The sequence below is a fragment of the Chelonoidis abingdonii genome, chromosome 4 (assembly GCF_003597395.2).
Source record: "Chelonoidis abingdonii isolate Lonesome George chromosome 4, CheloAbing_2.0, whole genome shotgun sequence".
In the NCBI taxonomy this organism is placed as follows: Eukaryota; Metazoa; Chordata; order Testudines; family Testudinidae; genus Chelonoidis; species Chelonoidis abingdonii.
This window is the reverse complement of record NC_133772.1, coordinates 99102727-99119728: the sequence shown is the minus strand read 5'-3', so window position 1 is coordinate 99119728 and position 17002 is coordinate 99102727. Positions and strand designations below refer to the sequence as shown.

At 40.3% G+C, this 17002-nt stretch overlaps 1 protein-coding gene across 3 annotated transcripts in view; it reads left to right on the top strand.

The window, feature by feature from the left end:
• STXBP6 (syntaxin binding protein 6) overlaps positions 1 to 17002 on the top strand; it is a 222916-nt gene that overhangs the window by 158343 nt on the left and 47571 nt on the right. For 2 of the 3 annotated variants that reach the window (XM_032763528.2, XM_032763529.2), the window contains exons 3-4: positions 3835 to 3965; positions 7630 to 7795. The exons of the other annotated variant lie outside the window; for it this stretch is intronic. In XM_032763528.2, the coding sequence (XP_032619419.1) occupies positions 3835 to 3965; positions 7630 to 7795 (297 nt within the window). The remainder of the gene's footprint in view (positions 1 to 3834; positions 3966 to 7629; positions 7796 to 17002) is intronic. 3 annotated transcript variants of the gene reach the window in all.

Sequence of the window (17002 nt, the reverse complement as noted above, 5' to 3'; positions counted from 1 at the left end):
TTGGAATTGTCATAAACAGATAGCTAAGGGTTAATTTTCTTTTACCTGTAAAGGGTTAACAAAGGGAACCAAACACCTGACCAGAGGACCAATCAGGAAACCGGATTTTTCAAAGTGAGGGAGGGAACTTCTGGGTGTGTTTTTTGTCTTTGTTCTGCCTCTTTGTTTTCTCTCGGCTATGAGGGAAGAGTTTTTATTTTTCTATCTCCAAGCTTCTTTCTACCCTTCTGTTCCCAAGTTGTGAGTACAAAAGGAAAAGCAATAGGTTTATATTGTATTTTGTATTTACATGTGTGGAGTTGCTGGAATGTTTAAATTGGATATCTTTTTGAATAAGGCTGATTATTCATATTTTCTTTTAAGCAATAGCCCTGTGTTATGTCATCTTGATGCGGTGACCATGTCATGTGTTTTTTCTTTCTTTTTTATATAAAGCTTTCTTTTTAAAACTTGTTGGATTTTCTTTTCCTAGTTAAGGCAAGGGGATAGGAATCTCTGTGCCAGGAGTACTGTCTCTCTCAGGGAAAGACTGGGAGGGGGGAGAAGAAGGAGGGGGGAAGGTAAATCGTCCTCTCTGTTTTGTGTTTCAAGGGATTGAAGCAGGGAAATCTCCTAGTATCCCCAGGGCGGGAAAATCTGGGAGGAAGTAAAGAGCAGGAAGGGAAGTGGGTTATTTCCCTTTGTTGGAGGCTCAGGGCATCTGAGTCTTGGGGGTCCCCCAGGGAAAGGTTTGGGGAGACCAGAGAGTTTATCAGGTACTCAGAATCCTGATTGGTGGCAGCGAGATAAGATCCAATATGGTAATTAAGCTTGGAGGTTCATGCTAAGCACCCAGATTTTGGACGCTAAGGTCCAGATTTGGGACAGAGGCTTATTACAAGAATATAGTTAGTATATTGTTTGATATAATTGAGATTGACTTTTAGTTACATGATCTCTGTTTTATTCTGAAGTATATGGAACCTATTTATCTGAACAAGTGAGAGAATTTAAGGAGCTCGGTGCTAGAATAAATATCTTTTTATCAAACTGTATTTTGCCTGAGGTTCAATTACTTCCCTTTTTTAGTGCAAATTTCAGTTAAGTTTATGAAATATCCAGTGAAATGACATTGACAGTACTGTCATTATTATCTATAGTTTACTGTGTGTATTGACTATATACTGCAAATAAGTAACTAAACTTTTTAAATGTTGAGGATATTAAATAAGTGTAGGCTGTTATGTTAGGGACTACTGGCAGACTTTGTAGGGCTGGAAATCAATCACCGATATGAAAGTCCAGAATAACATTAAAGGACAAGTGAAGGTGGGCAAACAGCAGGTGGCTATTTGAAGAATTTATAATCTAGCTGCTTCACGGTTACAAAAATACAAGAGGAGGAAGAAATGAATGAGTGGATAGGCCAAGGCATGGGAAACAAGTCAGTGAAAGGGTGCAGGAGTAAGAATATTTAACTAGTAACAAGGACACAGATGTATAACTTCTTGGTTCTGTTTCCAGAAGCATTTAGCAGTGTAGAGGCTTATAAGGAACTTCATAATGCCTCCGGACCTGAGAAATATAGTGCTTGTTTTATCAATAAGGAATATGTATCCTGACATAGCATCAGGAAACAATGATTTTTGTCGCACTGTATGTATATCAAAAGAGGCTCACTGTAATTTCTACTTGGAATTCACTCAGGAAAAGTCACCAGAAGACCAGCCAGTAACGCAATGAATTAAAAAAATAATAATTTTACAGATGTTTGCTAGCATATTCTGTGTATCAGTATGAAAACCAGAACCTAAAGCAAGTGAAGGTCCTGGATGGAAATATAACCCATGGCACAGGATTAAAAACTAAAGAACAATGTGTAAATGTTGTGAACACAATTAATAAAAATAATGCTAATCAAATACTCATATTTCCCTTTCTAGCATGCTAAATTTTGTTTGTCCAATTATTGGTTAAAATTGAAGACTGGAAATAAGTTACATATATGGCAAGGTTTTGGCTTGCTGTCCATCTCCTGTAGAGCACACTGTTTGACATTTATGTTTAGAGACTCAAAGAAGTAAATTTATCACTGTGGTGTCACAGAACACTGTAACAAGGATACTCTGGAATAGAAGTAACTTCGTCCCCATCCCTTTGGAGATTTTGAATATTTCCATTATAGGAACTAATGATGTGCTAGAGCGAGAGGCGCTGCTTTCAAGAGTATATGGTGTTGAACAATGAAATTTCATATCTTTTATTAAGGTTTAGGCCGTTTTTGTCTGGAACAATCTTAAGTTTTGGACTTTTAGTGGGTGGAAAAGAAAGACTTCTGCTTCTTCCCATCTCTGCCTTCCATGAATGCTTCCCCGTTGCCCACTTTCCTATACTAGTGCTTATTAAAAGTGCTGAGTTTAACCAGCTGAAGCCCCCAACCAGGAAAAAATGACATTGATTGGCAGGTACCAAGGGCATCTGGACTTCAGTGCCCAGCATCCCTGATCTACTGTAGGGAACCAGAAAATAAAAAACTTATGTACGTGAAACTATAGTATATGATATTTTTAATACAAAACGATGACTGCTATCCTGTAACCTATTTTTAAAAAGAATGTTTAAGGCTTTGAAAGTACTTGTATGTTCGGACTCATCACTTATGTTAAGATACTGCTTTAACAGACTTCTGGTGCTGTGCAGGGTTCCCACTTTCACAATATTTGGTGTCTGTCTTTAAGTGTCAGCTCTAGGAGTCATGTTATTTCATGAGAAGCTCAGATTTCACTTTTTAAAAAAAGTCTGTTTCTAGCTCTTATGGTTCTATAGAAAAGCATGCAAATATGAAGCAAATGTGCCTCAAAGTCTTCGAAACCAGAAGGCAAAATACAGTACACGGAACCTAAAATTTCTATCTGTCTGTCTTTCTAATCTGATGATTTTTAAGTCTGTCTCATAATTTTTCAAGTCCTGACTTGGTGATTTTTGAATGCCTGGGGATGTATGCTCAGAAGGACCAACTTATAATCAAAAGCTTGTAGTGTAATATGAATGCAGATTTTATCATCTTGAATTGCGAAAGGAGTTTATCATTTAACACATGCAAAGTTCAGTAGAGAGAGCCAAATCCTGCTGGCTTTACTAATGTGCAAAATCCACCAGTGAATAAGGCAGGTAGTGTTTAAGCCCCATCTTTTAGTTTACTAATGGTAGATCATTAGTATATCTTTAACAGTAGATTAGCTAATGTACAAGAAGACTGAGAGGCAGTAATTAATTAATAACTTTAAAATTTTGTTACTGTAGTAAATAATTGTAAATGAGCGTACATTAAAGGTTACAACAAAGGGAATAGTTTTTGCATCAAATATAGAAGTCATCTTTATTTTTTTTAAAGGAAGAAAACTTACATTCTTCTATGCCACAAGTGAAGCACATTCATTCAGAACAACTCACTTAGATTTTCTCCTGGTCTTGGCACAGAGATGTTGATCCAAGTTTTCCATGTCATTCTGCTGTGTGCTTTTCTAGGTTGTCTCTGTGTTTGCTGGCATTACGCACACTCCCTTTTTCTCAAAATTTATTTTTCATTTCTTGTCATTTTATTTGTAAGGCATCCATTGCTTTGTTATTAATATGATTGATATTTGATATGTAGTACTTTTCATCAGTGGATCTCAAAGTGCTTTACAAAGTTTGGGGTTATCCTTTTCCTCCCTTATACTTGAGGCTGAGGAAAGTAGTGCCTTCTTGACAGGCAGTGTTGAGTTAACACTTCTTTACTAATGCTATTCATACGTAAATGTGTTTGTGTGTATGTCTGTATTTATACTTTTTTGCTTTCTTTTATGTGTTCAGTGACTAACAAGAAACCCTCCCAGGCATCTATTACAAAAGTCAAACAGTTTGAAGGTTCCACGTCGTTTGTAAGGAGATCACAGTGGATGCTTGAGCAGCTTCGCCAGGTTAATGGTATAGACTCTAATCTGGTAAGTACATTGTACACATCTGGAGAAAGCAAAACTCCTAACAAAGTTACTTTTATTGTTGAAGATCAAGGCCATTGTACTGCTATCCGAATTGCAGGTGGAAGGAACCCTGTCATGACTGTTACCCCCTCTCCCTGGGGTCTTCCTCACAAAAAGTCTTGGACAGTTTCCAACTTTGCATGCTGATGTATAAGCAAGTATTCTCAAGTGCCCAGGTTTAAGTGCTAACTCTTGACTATCCTGTGGAGCAGTACATGTTTTCTCCCAATTTTAAGGTGAAGATTGAGCAGAATAAGCTCGCTCCTGTTATGCTCCTTCACTTCTACACCTCTGGTCCTGCCTTTCTCCTCTTCTCTCTTCTGCTTCTGTCTCCTTCCCCGCTTTCAAAAGGGAAGAAGAGCCCCTTTGTTCTCTTACCACCATGAAGAACAAGTTTCTAAGCCTACTTTTGGCCTTCAATTCATCATGAAGCTGCATCCAATATAAAACTTGGAAATCTGTCCCTAGATGCTTCCTCCGATAAGATGAATCAGTACCTGTGGACAGGCAAAGGTGGGAGAGAGCATGGAAGGAGGTTCCTGGAACTGGCTCTGCCTACACCTGCATCTGTTCCTTGCAGAGGTCACAGACCTTACTCTCTTTCCTGGGGCAATGCTTCCCTACAGGCTCCCCCTTAATCCAACAAATAGGCAATCTCTATAGACTGTCCATTGTCCCTGTAACAGTGCCTGAGTGGGTCACAACTGAAGATGCCAAATTCAGGATGAACTGCTGAAAAATAGAGCAAACACAACCCAAAACTGGTGGTGGTTATTTTATAAGATATACCAAACCAGTCACAAAAGTAAACTTCTGTTTCACCACACTGGCTAACAAGAAAACATAAAGGCAGTTTCCTCAGGCACTCCAGTTCTTATATCACCACCAAAACCATTGGATTCAGAGATGAGTGGTTCTTTACAATCTCATCAAATAATAGGTCCTTCTGATCCCAAAGGACCAGCCACACACCCAGGTTAATATATAACTTAGATCTTACCCACAAATTATGCTGATGCCAATCCTTTAGTATCTAAAATCTAAAGATTTATCTATAAAAAAAGAAAGAAAGTTGAGAGTTTAAATTGATTAAAGGAATCAGTTACATACAGTAATGGTAAAGTTCTTGGTTCATGCTTGCAGCAGTGGTGGAATAAAGTGCTGGCTTACGTCAAGCCTCTGGAGTATATACACAGCTTGGATGGGTCATTCAGTCCTTTGGGGTCAAAGCTTCAGTTTCTAGCAAAGTTCCTCCAGAGGTAAGAAGCAGGATTGAAGACATAATGGAGGTGTTTTTAGGGCCTTTTATAGCTTTTGCCATGTGGAGGGCATCCCATTGTTCTTACTGTGGAAAATTACAGCAACAAGACGGAGTTTGGAACTACATGGGCAAGTCACATGTCCATGCATTTCACCTAGTCACAGCAGGAAATTCTATTAAGTGTAGATTGGCTTCTCCCATGGTCCATTGCAGTTAAACATTCTTTCGATGGGCCACTCAATTTGAATAGTCCCTCTAATGCTGGGCATTACCTTGTGGGAGTTACCTCAGGACCAAACATTTCAAATCCAAGTATAGAGCCAATACTTCAAATACAAAAATGATACATGCATATAGATAGCATAATCATAACCAGTAAATCATAACCTTTTCATAGACACCTCACTTGCAAGGGCGGCTCTAGACATTTTGCTGCCCCAAGCACGGCGGCATGCCGCAGGGATCCTCTGCCGGTCGCTGGTCCCACGGCTCCCGTGGACCTCCCACAGGCGTGCCTGCAGAGGGTCTGCTGGTCTCACGGCTTTGGTGGAGCCGTGGGACCGTCGGACCCTCCGCAGGCATGCCTGCGGGAGGTCTACCGGAGCCGCGGGATAGGCGACTGGCAGAGTGCCCCCCCGCAGCATGCCGCCCCAAGCATGCGCTTGGTGTGTTGGGGCCTGGAACTGCCGCTGCTCACTTGACAACCTTTGTACAAGATTTGCTGCAAATATATAACAGTGGTTGCAACAGTGAGCTGTATCATCATATTTTAATCAGATAACGTTACAGTCCCAAAGAGCAAAGATGCAATTTTCAAGGAGATGCATGAATGTAATTCAACATAACACTTTTTTTTATTATCTGGGTTTTTCTTCTTTCAGAATTTCTAACGTCTCTGTGTTGAGTGCACCAGACAGATTTGCAAAGGACAACTAGTTAAAGATAAAACCTTTTTAAGCAGCAGCTAGAAATTAATGTTTGCAGCCTTAGGAGTTGGGGATTTAAATCGCATCTTGTGATCATAAACATTATGTAGTATAAAGTAAACACATACATTATACAATGAAACATGCTTATTGGGTATGGCTGAGATCCTAGATTGTCTAAAGTCACATTCTGATTGGTGACTTAATGATGATGCACCAGTGTACCAACTCCTCTCAGTGCACATCTGGGATCTAATTACTGAAAAATGAAATACAAAAAATAATCCATATACCTATTCTTCTAAGTGTGTGGAGGAAGAAAAGATAACGGAGGCTGCTGTGTCATTGTAGGGGTGAGGTATGGAGAGACAATAAGGGAGAAGGAAAGGGAAAAGTCAATTTGAAACAGACCACCCCTTCCAGAAGTGCTAAGCTGTCCTGTCAGCAGCAGTTTGGAAACCATTTGGAACCTTACTGTTAAATATATTCTGACTAGAATGGAAAATACAATACCATTTTCTCTTTTCCTTCTACCAGAAACTATTTTTCTTAGTGGAAGAATACAGTGCAATAAACTTCTCTATTTAATTTTCAATATAATCAGACATACTCTAATAAGATGTGCCAGGGCATCCATTAGTATATTACTGGAGCACTTTGTAGTCAAAAGGCTAAACATATCTGAAGCTTGTTCCAATGGCCTACTAATACATGTCTTGCTGTGGCTCTTTGCTGTACATCAGTGCATACATTATATCATGTCATTGATATGGATAGATTGTCCTAGATTGCCAGGCAAAGGAAGCAAACCACATGATCAGAGTCGGTTTCTTTTTGCAGTTGGCACAGTGTTTGGAATCTGGCTGTATTTTGTTAACTGACTGCCTGCTGCCCAAGTTGAATCCAGACTATCAGCCCTGCAGTCTCTTAGGAAACATTGCAACCTACCCAAACTATGATTTCTTGTTTGCTTCTTGTGTCCCCATTCTCCTCAATGGCCTGGAATACCCATTTGGAGTAATTTCCCATAATGCATCACAACCAGAAACTCCATGTTGCACAGCTCCCGCATCCAAAAAGGGGAATCTGTGTTGCATTATGAGTGATGTACTGTAGTCCGCTCACAGACAAGAAAGGGCACGCATGCCCCCATGAGGCACTGCAACTCTCATTTCTGGCTGAAATCATTCAATTTTGAGTTTTTATTGAAAACTTGAAAATACCCCTGGAAATTTCCATTAAGAAACATTTTTTTTTCCTCACTTTCATCCAAGATTTCCTCAGGAAAATAGAATTTCAGACCAGCTGTAAAAGTGAATCTCAGTCATTTAAAATAATTTATTTTAAATTGCTATATTAAAAATGTCCATTGCTACATGTAATTTTCAAATCAGTTTAAAATATAGTACCAGTGATTCAAATCTTATTTTTCTTCTAGGATTCCCCAGAATTTGATTTACTATTTGAAAATGCTTTTGACCAATGGGTAGCAAGCACGGCTTCCGAAAAATCCACATTCTTTCAGATTCTTCACCACACTTGTCAGCGCTACCTTACAGACAAGAAGCCAGAATTTATCAACTGCCAGTCTAAAATTATGGGAGGTAAGTAAAGGGCGATTGAAATACTTCTGGGGATTGAACCTTAATTAATCTGTTTTATATTGTTTTCATAATGTAGACTGGATACACAATTGTATTAATCTGTCTGCATAGTTTTGATGATACAAAGTGCTGTGTAAGTGTTATTTTTTGGATTCTGTAAGTAAAAACTGTTGCATATATTTGCACAAAAGAGGAAGAACCACGTCTAGTTGCCGTATGACAGTAGTCACTGGGTTAAGAGCTGACATCAGTCATCTTAAAGAACTGGTTTGCTCAGCAGAATAGACAACCATTCAACTGTGGCACTGAGTAGTTTGGTCTCTAAGGAAGTAGAGCTATTACTTTACTGGAAAAACCTTCCTGCCTAGCCTGCCCCCTCTCACCCCTCCCCGCCCTCCTCCCAAGGTTTTAATTTATTTTGTTTTAAGATGTGTGAGATGTAAGAACACTACCCCATTTTTTTAATTGAATTCGCTCCTCTCAGTTCTTCAGAATACCAACTTAAAAGCCTGAAAAATTAATTCCTTTCCCCACTGTTTTTGTTCTTTTCCATTTAGCAAACATTGATTTTTTTCCCCCTCTTCTGAAAAAGCTAAATTAGAATAACTGTTATTAAACAATAACCATTCCATTCAGTGCTCTATCATGCCAAAACATCTCTGTTTGTACACCAGTGTTATTGATGTCAGCACCGTTCTAAGATGTGTTAGTGAATTGCTGCTTCAGAGAGCAGAAAGTTCTCCCAGTAATTACTGGCTCTTTTTTTGTAATTTCTTATGGCAAATATATAAACATATATTTGATGTCTCAAAAAAATTACACAGATCAATGGAACCTGTAAGACAAAATATTAGAGCCCCAGTCCTCTGGTCTGACTGAGCTGTTAGGTGTGAATCCCAAGTTATAAAGGGAGGTGGGTTTATTCCACTTCTCTGGTCCACAAGGCTGCCGCATTTAACTGTGGCAAGAGCAAACACCGAGCTTTTTTAACTAATTGCCCCGGGGATCTTTGCAGTGCTTGGAGATCACTGCTATGCATTGTGCTTTGGCCATGCCTCCTCCCCTTCTTTATGCTGGCGCTGGGAGAGGGTGGTATGGGGCTGGCTGTGCCAGCTTCACAATACCCAAGGACTCCCGACACCAGTATCTTTTCAATATCCCTACAAACCTTGTTGACTCACAATGGCATTTTTTGCACTAGTGTTTGTTCTTTTGCAAAACTTTTTGCTGCTGCTAACCCTGATGCTGATCCAGCAGTGGTATGTTCAGAGTGCTAACATAAGCTAGGGCAGCATTGTTTATAACACCATGTCATTTTGACCTGCTCAAAAAAGTGTTACTCAAAATAGTGTGTTAAAATGATGAGACATGTGGAGCTTTTTCTGAAGTAAGACTCCCACTACTAGTATTCCACGGACTTTATTGTCCAGGGAAGAAACTTGCATTTGGGTGGCAAAGGGTCAAATACGTCTCTTTTAACTTGCTAAAAATCATCTGTGTAGCTTACAAATGTTGTGCCATGGTAGAGAGTGAACTGTCATCTAGCTATGCGTATTAATACAGTACTTTTTCCCTTCGCCTCCACTGCCACTTCATCCCTGACCCTCGGATATCTGCCAAGTGCATTCTTCAGTCCAAAAGGCACTACTCGGGGATTGGAAAAAAAAGTCACATGATAAATACAGTCTCCACCTTACTTTTCTGATCAGTTTCAGATCTAAGTTACCAACAGTTTCAGAGATTCAAGAATCTGTTGCATCTCTTTTAGTACATAAATTGAGCTTCTGAGAATACAAAAATGTTCCTTGTAATTAAAAATATTGGGCCTAACATGACTATTGTGTATAGTAACCAAAATGGCTCAGTTACTGTCTTTTCTAACATCTGTTGCTCTAGGGTCTTAATTATCCCTTGTATTTTTTAGTGGCAACTGCAGAGGTTTTCTCGTCCAGTCTCAATTTTGTATTCAGTGAATCCTTTTACTTCCTCCTTAGTGTTGCATACAATTCCAGTAATTGAGTTTTCACTTCCTTATAATGTTTGGCATCTTTTACACATTCCTGAAGTATATACATATATTTTTTGTTCATCAGCAGAATCTGTAATGAAAGTGACAGAATATCCACAATATAAGTTGTCTTCATGTGTGATGCAGATTGAGAATTCTGGGCTCTGATAGTATTTCAGGTCGTACTACATATCCTTGATATGTTCATTCAGTGAAAACTTTGTATGTTTGCCTGCCATTGCACATTGATTTAAATGCCACTGATATACAAAAAAGTTGCCCATAATACTATAAGCAGGCTATTTTTTTAATGGTAACATATCTGTAGGAACAGATGAAGTCATTTCTTGAGGGACATGTCAATGTGATGATTCTTTTTGGCATTGTTGAATTTCATTTCCCAAGATTCATTCTTTTTAACACACATTTGTTTCCATTCATGTTCACTCACTAATTTCCTGGTGGCTTCAGTATACACAACAGGATTCTTGCCAATTCTGGATTTTTCACGAGCACTGCCCCAACTCAAAGGAGCACTATCTGCACTGTCTGAAAGGTTTGAGGCCTTCTCTTCTTGTCACTTAGCACAAGATTGAGACATTACTTCTCTCAGGACTCTGTACAAGTCTTACTTTACAGAGTTTCTGGGTATTATCCAATGGATCTTGCAGATGGATTCCTGAATATCTCAGACCAACCAAATTCTATCTTAGTTTCCACACACAAAAAATTGCTTGAAGATCAAGTACCTAGTGAATAATTCTGAAGTACTTTTTAGTAGTGGAAAAGACCCAGTTCAGAGAGGTGAGATCAGAATAGATGATGAAGTGGGAATTTGCCAAGCAATGTCTCATTTTTCACCAGCTCATAACACAAGTATTCACACAGGTATTCACTGCACCTGATAAAGTTTTGACTCTTTGAGCTGGTCTGTGTCAAACTGTACTTTTGTCCACATATTCATTCTTTAGGAGTAATGCATCTGAATGTGCCCAGATTGGAAGTTAAATGAAGCTCCCATCTTCAAAAGCTTTATGATACTTCTCTGTCAAGAGCCACAACAGTCTTCCAACTGATTTGTTTTGATAGTGACTAGCTCTTGGACACAACACTTGGAGCTCTTCTTGGAAAACTGGTTAACTAAGAACCTTAATGCCTAATTTGTCTTTTCACTTTTACTCATCCAGTTCAGCCATCTGGGTCACCTCCCCAGAATTTTTTTTCTAGCTATTCATAAAGTTCCAGTTGAAAGTCTACTCTCTGTATTACCTTCAAAAGCTTTTCCCAAAAGCTGCTTACATCACAAATCTACTCAATTTCCAAGTAGGCATTCTGAAATTGAGTCTTGATTTTCAGCATGCATTTCTGAAAGACAGTCCAATATCTTACTCCTTTTCATGCTACCTTGCATAATTCTTATATAATAGCATTAAAGTGTGTTTCTTAAAGTAACTATGAACTTAGGATCATTCATTGGGTATAAAATATTTACTGAAACCTTATATGGGTTTGTGTACTCTTCCCTTTGTCTAAACAGCGGGAAGAGCATCTGACGGGAAGATTCCCAGTTCTTCCACTTAAGATTCTACAGATGAAAACCTGTGTCAGGTTTGGTTTTATCTAATCCTACAGGCTGGAATTTCTTATGTTTGTTATCTGCAGCACCTTGTTTTATAAGTCTCTGCAGCAATTCTCTAATGTGCTTTTGCTTGAAGAAATTAAGGAAAATTTAGTTGTCACTCAAACAATCTAATTAAGCTATTCAGTCTGTTTCCTGAGTGATTAACTCTTCTGATCTCTTTCTTGCTGAGTCTTCCAAATTGTGAAACAAAGGCATGACCTGATTTATACCTCCCCCAGGAAGGTAAATAGACAAAGATGTTCTCAACGAGATCCCAAATACTATCTTGTTACATTCTTACTGCCGCCTCCTCACTGGCCTTTGTCTCATTCCTCATACAATCAGAGCATGTTCTTGTCATCTTCCATCCTCAAAGCCATTGCTTGTCCCCGCTTGCCTCTTATTTCCCTTCACCTCTAAATTCACTGAACACTCCTTTCCCACCTGTGGTCTCAAATTCTTCGCTAATTTAATCTTCTCTTCTCCAGATGATCATTCTGCCGCCGTAGCACCTTATCCTCCCTGAGTTTTCATTATACCATCCTCTCCTTATTTTCCTTCTACTTCTGACATTTCCTTGTGTGTGTCCGTTGATGGGTTTCCCCTCTGCCTTTCTTCTACTATTTGGAGGCGATTTTCGTTTCAGTTGTTGTTCTTTCCTTATGCCCTTTTGTAAAGCAATCTCATGGGCTCACATGGCTTCAACCGCCAGGTCTGTGCCGATGACTCTCATCTTTCTGTCTCCTGAGCTGTTTCACTTTGTCCAGCCCCACATAACAGGCTGTCTGTGACATCTGTTCCTGAATGCAGACATGCCAACTCTCACAGAAATTGCGTCTCTCACGATTAAGTTAAGTAAAATTAATCCTGACACCTCACATTTGAGAGCTCTATCCCCAGATCATGAATCAGGATTAACTTGATGTAGAAAGTGCTGTGGCAGTTGAGGTGCTTGTTGTCAGTCATCCCCGGGTTTCCTGCTATCAGCCCCATGTGGCTATGGCTCCTGCTGTCACCCCTGGTCTGACACCAGCAGCCACAGCTGCTACAGGGAGAGGTTCCTGCAGTTAGCCAGCCCTAGTTGGTGCTCCCACGGTCAGCCCCCCAGGGATGCCTCAGGAGCCCTCCCTCACAGGGCCCACACAAGGAGAGGCTCCCGGTGTCAATCAGCCCCAGGACTGACTGCGGGAGCCATAGCCACCCTGGGAAGACAGTGGGTGCCTCTTCTTGTGGGGCAGGCTGACAGTGGAAGCCCCAGCCGTCACAAGGAGAGGCTCCTGCTGTCAGCATGCCCTGGTTGGCCAGGGCTCCCGCTGTCAGTCCCAGCTCTGGGGTGACTGGGGCTGCTCTGCTAGCCTGGGAAGTGGGAGGGGGACCCCACTGCAGCCTGGCCAGGGTGAAGAACCTGAAGAGGATCAGAGGAGAGGCTGGGAAGGTTGAACTATGGCCTGGGACTTCAGGGGGGCAGAAGTGAGAAAGTTGGGGGCTGATAGGAGGGCGGGGTCTGTATTGATGATGGGTTTGAAGCAGATGAGGTGAGTGCTGGGAGGGTGAACTGAGAGTGGTGAGGGTTGATGGGGTAGGGGGGCTGAACTGATGGGGTGGCGGTGATTGGAGAACAGGCTGGGAAGATGTGAGGGTGAGAGCTCCTGCAGCAAGGGCCAAAATTCCCTTATCCAGTACATCTCGGAGAGCAGGCAATGCTAATTGTCATATGCCCACCCGATGGGAATGAGGTGGAGGGAGATTGTCAAAAATCAAGAGACTGACCTAAAAAACACAACAGAATTTGTTTTTAAAATCTCATTATTTTTGGAGGGGGGCGGGGTCCGACTCCTAATTTTTCATCTCTTGAAGTTGGTAATATTGTGAATGTCTCGCTGTCAACTTAATGCAAGCGGCACATAGCTAAAATTGAGCTGGTTTTCTTCTATCCCAAACCATTACCTCAATTTTCTTAATCTTGACAACACCAGTATTTTCTTTGTCATTGAGGCTCATAATTCTGGAGCTCCTTTGACTTGTACCTCTCCCCACCTCGCACATCTAAAACGTGTCCAAATTCTGCCACTTTTTCCAACATACGTGTAATATCTCTTTCTTTACATCTCTGAAGTTAACTCTAGTGCAGACCCTTATCTGTACTCTTGACTGATGCAATCTTTTCTCTGACCTTCCTAACTCTCACATTGTTTCACTCTAGTCCATACAAAACAATGCCTCCATGCTCATTTTCCTTGACATGTTATTCTCACCATATCAGCTTGGCCCACTCCTCCATAGTAACAGTTTGAATGTTCTTATGTTGCCTTCAAAGTCAAAAAGTTAGTCTCTATTTTAAAAGGCACTGCTCTCCCAGGTCTTGGCAAATCTCTCCACCTGGTTACCATACTTGTTCCATTTTCCCCTCTCAGCGGCTGTACCTCCTTTTTGTGTTTGTACCATGCCTAGCAAGCTGTAGATGCTACCAGGCACACATAATAATAATAATTAATAATAAACTCTGCTAATGATGTGGCCACAAAACCCAAATGATCACCACCTCTCAACACCACCTGACAATAGGAAATCCCCTGCCAATCCCTCATCAACAAACTGTATACGTTATTATTGTGGGACTGTTGGGAAATATTTTAATCAAATCATATAATTTGAGGCTATATTGTAACATGTAAGCACCACTGGATGGGAAAGTAATTAAACTTTCAAATTTAACATCTGTATTTCCTGACTTTGAGCGCTCAGATCCATAACCTTAATGTAACATTAACAATTTATATAAAAAACAATATACAGTATAATTACAGAATTGTATCATGTGTATGTATACATAAATGTACATCTTAATCTACTGTAGTTTTAAAAGCACAGTTTTACCACAAGTGCCAAGATCTTTATGAAAACCCTAATGACATTATCCCTCGTTATCTCTAGCCTGATTCTTGCTTGCATATTTATACCTGCCTCTGGAAATTTCCACGACTTGCATTTGATGAAGGGGGTATTCACCCACGAAAGCTCATGCTCCAATGCGTCTGTTAGTCGCAGGTGCCACAGGACTGTTTGCTCCTAATGAAGTTGGTATTATTAGGAAACGGACACAGATGAGATTAGCTTAGTTGGTAGAAAGCTGTCATGTAAAATGGGGATGGTTTTTCTCACTGCTGGCATTTGGTTATTACTACTGTTTGTTCCTTACATGTGTAATACATGCAAAAAGTATTAATCTGTTAATCTTTATTATCAAATGAACCAATGAGCCTTCTCCTGTAAAAAGTCAACATAACAGCAATAGCATAGAAGGAGAAGCTTTCATAGTATTAAAGCAAAACATTTTGGCTTATATTACAATTTATGGTCTCACCTTTTCCCTGTATATAAATACATGTATCTCCTACAGAGTGAGAGAAAATATTTGTCATAAAAATTTTAGAGAATATCTGAAAGCAGAGATTCTTAGTAATATGGAATAGAATTTGATGCTATTTAGCTTCCTTTATATTCAAACCTGTGCAAACCTGAGTTGCATTAGTAGGTCAATGAATTTGACAACAAACAGAATAGCTATTACGTGACCAGAAACAGCCCCATTCACTGAGGTTAGAATCTGTTTTATGAAGCAAGGAACTGTTGGCGTCACACTGGGATTATCCACAACTCTTTTAGAAAGTGAAGAGAAATCTTTAACTACTTCCAGGGATGATCCCATTATATTCCAAAGAGCCTCAGTTTGAAACTGCAATGTTCAGAGACACTAATAGAAAATGCAGTGATATATATCACGAAGTTCAAAATGGGGACAAAGTAGAAATTGACCTGAATTAAAACATCATGCATAAACAACTCAGTTTTAGGGATTGCTGGGGGAGGTGTTAGAATCTAAATTCAGAATAGACTTTCCAAATGACCCTTTTTCTAGTAACAGTAGATCCAAATACTGTCTAACTTCTGGGGTATTCAAAATCCAGATTGAAACTTGTGGCTTCGTCCCATCTCTTTAAGGTAACTTTTGTATGGGATAGGCATTGGTTTTTGGCGTACTGTATGGAGTATACAGTTCCTTCAGGAATAAAGTCTGTTGTTGTTTAAAGTCTAATGCTGGCTGGTCATTTGTTTTTGTCATTTGATTACATTAGAAATATGTATTAACATACATTTTATAAAATAACAAATACCATTGAAGATGAAACGCGAGTTTCTCATTAGTATCTGGTGTAAATATTTTCAGTAGAGCCAGGTCAAAGAGATGTGTATATTTTGCACACAAAAATGCGCTCACCTCAAAAACCCCACATTTCTCTCTCACCCCCTCACACCAGTGAACATGAGTATTTGCCAAAGAGTCCTCAACTCCTACAGCAGCTGTTTTGCCATCAGACTGCAGCAGCACCACCCATATGTTACTGAACAACTTTTTGAGGCAGGCAGAGCCAGTTGGCATTGCTACCAGGCCACACAGAAGTTTTGTGGGGCCCGGGGCAAAATCTGAAAATGAGGTCCCCTCCCTATGCATCCAGAATATTACCAGTAAGGAGTGGCCCAGGGTTGGGACTTGCAGAGGAAACCTCCACTGTAATCACCCTGTAGTGGTGGCTTGGCTCCTGTTCTATGGGACTTGGCCCAGATCTCCTCTCTGGGCATTGCAACCTGGCATACAGGGTTGCAGTGCCACTCAGGTTTGCCTCTATGGCCCTTCTGTCACAACAGAGAGTTACAAGACACAAAATCACAACAGAGGGACCACCAGGCCAAACCTGAGTGGCACTGCAACCCTACATGCTAGGTCACAATGTCACTCAGTTTAGAGGCCCTCTGAAATGGACGGCCTGGAGCAAACTGACCCTTACACCCCATCCTCAGTGACCCTGATCACTAGGGCTGGGGCCTGAATCACAGACCACAGACCCTTCCCATCTATTCAGACATTGATGCGACAGGTTAAAAGACACTAATTGGTTGAAGAAGGGAGACACCTCCACCCCCGCTTTAAACAGAGGTAGTACTTCCATTTTCTAACAGACCCTGGGTTGATGTTGATTTAATTGTGAAGGTAACAAATAAGGTGGCATTATTTCTGTATTGCTAACTGATAGTGTTCTGCAAATGATAGTCATTTAAACTGTGAAACAGTCTCCCTTCACTTGAGCCAGTTAAAATTAGAGAGGACAAAGGTCATCACAGTAGGGCTGAAAATTCCATTACCAGTATGACTGAACGAATGCAATACCGTTTTCTGGAATCTGCTCTTTTCAGATAGCTCCAGTGCCTTTGCTGTTGCTTATAGCCTTGCCAAGTAGCAGCTGAGTAGAATTAAACAAAACTAAGGCAAGTGTTGCCACTGCAAGTCAGTACCAGGTGGGCAGAAATGAAATGGACAAAAAATGTGTCACTTCATTCTGTTCTTTCCCGAGAGAGCTGTTCACAGCTATTGTCGCAGGCACTTGTGCCATTAGCTATTTTTCTGATAGAGTATGTTTAGTTATTCCCCACTTCTTGCAGTGATATCTTTTGAGTCTACATTTGGTGATGGTCCACAGATTTTACCTATGACATACATGGTGTTAGCAAGAAAGAAAAT